At 48.7% G+C, this 4,658-nt stretch overlaps 1 protein-coding gene across 5 annotated transcripts in view; it reads left to right on the forward strand.

Moving 5' to 3' along the window:
* The window catches only part of LOC105559778 (KN motif and ankyrin repeat domain-containing protein 2), a 29,434-nt gene that overhangs the window by 12,336 nt on the left and 12,440 nt on the right, over positions 1 to 4,658 (forward strand). Inside the window, exon 1 of one of the 5 annotated variants that reach the window (XM_012008354.1) lies at positions 2,102 to 3,195. The exons of the other annotated variants lie outside the window; for them this stretch is intronic. Within the exon in view, the coding sequence (XP_011863744.1) occupies positions 3,129 to 3,195 (67 nt within the window). The 5' untranslated portion in view covers positions 2,102 to 3,128. Of the gene's footprint in view, positions 1 to 2,101; positions 3,196 to 4,658 lie in introns of those variants that run through there. 5 annotated transcript variants of the gene reach the window in all.

The raw sequence follows: 4,658 nt of genomic DNA on the forward strand, positions 1-4,658 counted from the left end.
TTGAAATTTGACCAATCACAGTAAAGTTTACTAATCTCAAATTTCTGAGACTTTTACTCTAATTGGTCAAATTTCAATCTAATCTCAATCTCAACCCAATTAGAGTAAAAGTTACTAAACTTGAGATTAGTAAACTTTACTGTGATTGGTCCAATTTCATTCTAATCCGAATCTCAATCCGTAGTCTGATACGGGCTTAATGGTGCGTTATCGCGAATTCAGCGATCTACACGAAAATACATATCGCGCGGATGTCCAATAATAGATACCATAGCTTTTTAACAGACCTCTTGCAATAACGACAACCAATTCCCAACGAGTGAGCGTTCACCAGATTATTCGCACGTTTGTTTAAGCAGTTTGCTTAGCACTAAAAAAAAAGAGCGCTAATTAAGAGCGCGGTAAGAGGAGAACGTATTTCCATTTCGCATTAATGCAATACGATTTCCACGGCGTGTAAATTTCCGAAGCGGTTTCCAGGCACCGTCGTGTCTGATTAAGAAAGCGAGGCGGTGCGTGTGACGGTAATAACGAGGTGTTTGCCGGTGTCATAAGCTGAAACGGGACGTCGAAGTCTTGCCTCGGCGATTTTAAAATAGCCGGGCTGCGCTCACGACGGAGCATTAGCGCGATTAAATTTCAGAATTGCCACGCGCGAAATGGTTGGCGGAGTCTAGGCCGATCGCTCTCGCGTGGCGTGACTTCACCGTCGCCGTGCCTAGCCATTTCGGTGCAACCTTGCTCGGGCAAGGTGGTCACATATGGTCGGCTGCACCTGTCGGGCTAAACACGCGCGCGCGCGAACACACAACTGGTTCAACTATTTCCGAAGCACGTGCATCAAGAACGAACGAAAATAAGATCGCGAAAGCGACGGCATAAATTCGACGGCTGCGTAATCGGGAAGAACGCCGCGCGGGTATAAATAATATAAGCGGGTCTTGCCGGAGTGTCTCGCGTAGTGATCGTGAATATTTATCGCTCGTCACGACTCGGTCCCGCGCGCGTGCACGTCTATCCGCGCGGTAATCGCGACAAATAGCCTAATTAATTGCCCGCGGATGGCGAGGCCCGTCTGTTTCGCCCGACGTTGCATTATACAATCGCCGCGTTTAATCGCCGCGTGCTTAACGCGCGTATGTACGCTCGATTCGAGAAATTGTGGTACGCGCGCGTCCGCCAATCAACGTTCAATGAATCTCAGGCCGACCGCACAATCACGGTGTTGATTGTGAACGTGCGCGGCCGTAAAAATTCTCCGCGCGCGTCTTTCCGACTCAAGTACATCTCTATCGCGGGGAAAACGGTAAAGTCCCATTAATTTTGCAGCACTGTGCAGCAGGGAAACGTCTTTTGTTGCGTAATCACCGGGGCAAGCGATATTAATTAATGACGCGTACGAGCGTATGCGAAAATTGCGGAGGTTCCCAGGATACGAACGTGTACCCTTGCGGGTAGATCATTAATTTTCTACACATCATTAACTATTGCCCCGCTTATTTCCCCCGCCGAAGCTTTCTTTCGGGCGCGACGAGCACGCATAAATCATAATTGTTTCTCCCTCCCGTGGGGCTGCAAGAGCGCAAAATTTCCAAGTAATTTCACCTTAAATAGACCCGTCGAGCCGCCAGCCGACATATCTACAAAATTCCAACGTGTTTCCTTGATCGATTGGCGTCGACGTCGCAAAAATCGAATCGTTCTTCCGCAAACCTTGATTTTCATTCGCAAGACCCGACCCGGCGTTGACGAGAAGTGACGCGTTCGGCGGAAGTCGATTGTTACTTCGCTCAGGATTGGCTCCTCGAGACGCATCGCGGCGTAGAAGAGCAGCTCGCCGTTCGCGAACGAACGGGGGAGACCCGGATGCCGCGAGACGCTGGCGCTCGTTTCTTTTTTCCCCGCGATTAGCAAATTGGCGGGGCATCGCATCGAAAGAAGAGGCCGCGGCCGGGGAGGAAAAGAGAGGCTCCCGCGTCCCCTCTTCCATTCACCTTTAACGCGAACGGCCGCCGGCGCGCTTCGCCGAGGCTCGACGGCATCGCAGTAGTCAAACGCAAACTGTCGCCGGAGCGGCGAAGGCGAGGAGCCGCGCCGGGTGTTATATATCGGGGGCGCCGAACGCGAGCGAGCGAGCGAACGAACGAACGAACCAACTGAAGAATCTCCTGCCTACCTACGCGGGGCGAGATGTGCGATCGCCTCTCGTTGCCACGTCGAGCCAATTATATATCGCCAATTCCGGGCGGCTTTAAAGTCGCGTTCTCCGCGGCGACCCAATTCGCCGAAACATAAAGATGGGGAATAAACGAAAATAATACTAACCTCGTAAGCGGGCACGGTCGTTGCACGCGCAGCGCTCGGGCTCCTCGGCGGCGGCGGCGGCTTCGTCATCCCGGGGGGGAAATCGCGGCCGAGATCGCGAGGACGATTGCGAGACCGATTTCGCGATCGGCAACGCGCGAGAGAGACCGGCGCGATTTCGCGGCGGAGTGTGTCGTTGACGCTGCGGTGCGACGCGAGTGCGCATCCTTTTGCGAACGATAGATCGGCGTCGCTGTGAAGTTGACCGCTGTTCGCCGCGTCGATATATAACGTGTGTCCGCCGACTCGCGATTGGCTGGGGAGAAGAGGAATTGCCGAAAGTGAAATAGTCGGCGGCGCGTTGTGAAATTGGCGACTCGAAAATTGCGGTCTATTGAAATAAAGGAGGGATGGTCGAAAGAAAGAAATTTAGCGAGAATTGCAACAACTGACGTACGCTGCGCAGAACGAATCGTGTTCTTGACGGATCTCGACGATCGAGTGCGACGGATCTGAAGGATTATGCGAGCACTGGACAGCAAAGAGCGACAGCTAACTCGAATTAATTTGCGCGAATTGCGCCAAGTTTACCGGCGATTCGACGCAAAAAGGCTCGATCTACGCTTATTCAAGATCGAGCGTTGAAATTCGCGGCAGAGCGAGGCGAGCGAACGTGCGATAGCGGCAACTTCATAGCGACGCGCGGGACACCGACGAGTCTTCCGACGAGAAGCGTGAGAAGCGCAGAGCTTCCTCCGCAAAAGTGACGCGGGTAAACAGAACGGATTCACGGGGCAGCGGCGAGAGATCGACGAGCGGCGACAATGGGGGTGAAGAAATTCATCATGAAGAGGATTCCCTTCTTCAAGATGAAGGCGAAGCGGAAGTACCGTGAGTTTATTTCGACGACCGCCCTCCGCGTTGGAGACAAAAGCGCTTTTCCCCCGACACAGATCTGATCTCTCTCTCTCTCTTTCTCTCTCGCACGACTTTCGTTCGTCGACCAGTCGGCGCGATAATAAAACAGAAAAGCGCCGGAAGTAGGAACAATTGCGTCGCGCTTTACTCCGGCTTTTTTGCTTTATGCAATTTGATCGCCGCGAAGATGGAACGGTGAGTTTATTTCGACGAGAGACAAAAGCGCTTTCCCTTCGACACAAATCTGATCTCTCTCTCGCGCGATTTTCATTTTTCGACTAGTCTAGGCGATGATAAAACAGAAAAGCGCCGAAAGTAGAAACAATTGCGTCGCGCTTTACCTCGGCTTTTTTGCTTTCCCCAGTAGCACATTGGTTAAACATTGGCCGAGGGGGAAACCGCTGAGGGCATTGTGGTGTACAGATTTGCGGCATTACTGGGCATTACTAGGGCATTTTTTGGGCATTACGTCTTGCATTATAAAGATAAAATAAGATACAATAAGATAAAATAAGATAAAACAAGATAAATGAAATAAAAGAAGATAATAAGATAAAGTAATGCCCACTGGGCATTAGTGGGCATTGGTGTACAAGATTTTGGTCAGCGGTTTCCCCCTAGGCATTGGGCCAATGTTTAGCCAATGCACTGTGCTACTAGGGTTATGCAATTTGATTGTCACGAAGATATCCCTAATAGCACAATATATTGGGAAATAATGTAAATCTAGTATTCCCAACATTGGCCCAATATTGTAAATTAGACCGTCTCTTATTTAGCCAATATGTCTATTACAGCAATATTGGTCTAATTGATACAATATCAGGCCAATATTTTTATTACATTGGTAAATATAGACCAATGCACTTCCAATATAAAGCTAATATTATGTAATTATTATCGTGCAATATTTACATTTATTCCATAGCCAATATTGGCTTTACGTTGGACAAAATTGGCCAATGCATTTTTAATATAAGCCAACATTGGCCCAATATTGTGAGATGGACGCCTTCTCTTATTTAGCCAATATGTCTATTTAGCCAATATTGGTCTAATATCGATACAAAATTAGATTACAATATTGATACAATATTAGATACAATATTGATGCAATATTAGGCCAATATTCTTATTACATTGTTAAATATTGGCCAATGCACTTCCAATATAAATCTAATAGTATACAGGGTGAGTCTTTCCATATCCGACAAAATTTTTGAGAAGGTAGAACGGATCGAGATGAACGAAAAAGTCCTGTACCATTTTGCAATTTTCGTAATAGTTAACGAGTAATTAATTATTAAAAATCGTTGCCTTAGGCCGGCCTACCGCCCAATTCGAGCGCGTGGCAAGATGTGACCGCCCGGCGATCGATATTGCTATGCGCACATCTCGCCACGCGCTCGAATTGGGCGGTAGGCCGGCCTAAAACA

Source organism: Vollenhovia emeryi, unplaced genomic scaffold, assembly GCF_000949405.1.
Source record: "Vollenhovia emeryi isolate VEMERY1.0 unplaced genomic scaffold, V.emery_V1.0 DF939254.1, whole genome shotgun sequence".
NCBI classification, from domain to species: domain Eukaryota; kingdom Metazoa; phylum Arthropoda; class Insecta; order Hymenoptera; family Formicidae; genus Vollenhovia; species Vollenhovia emeryi.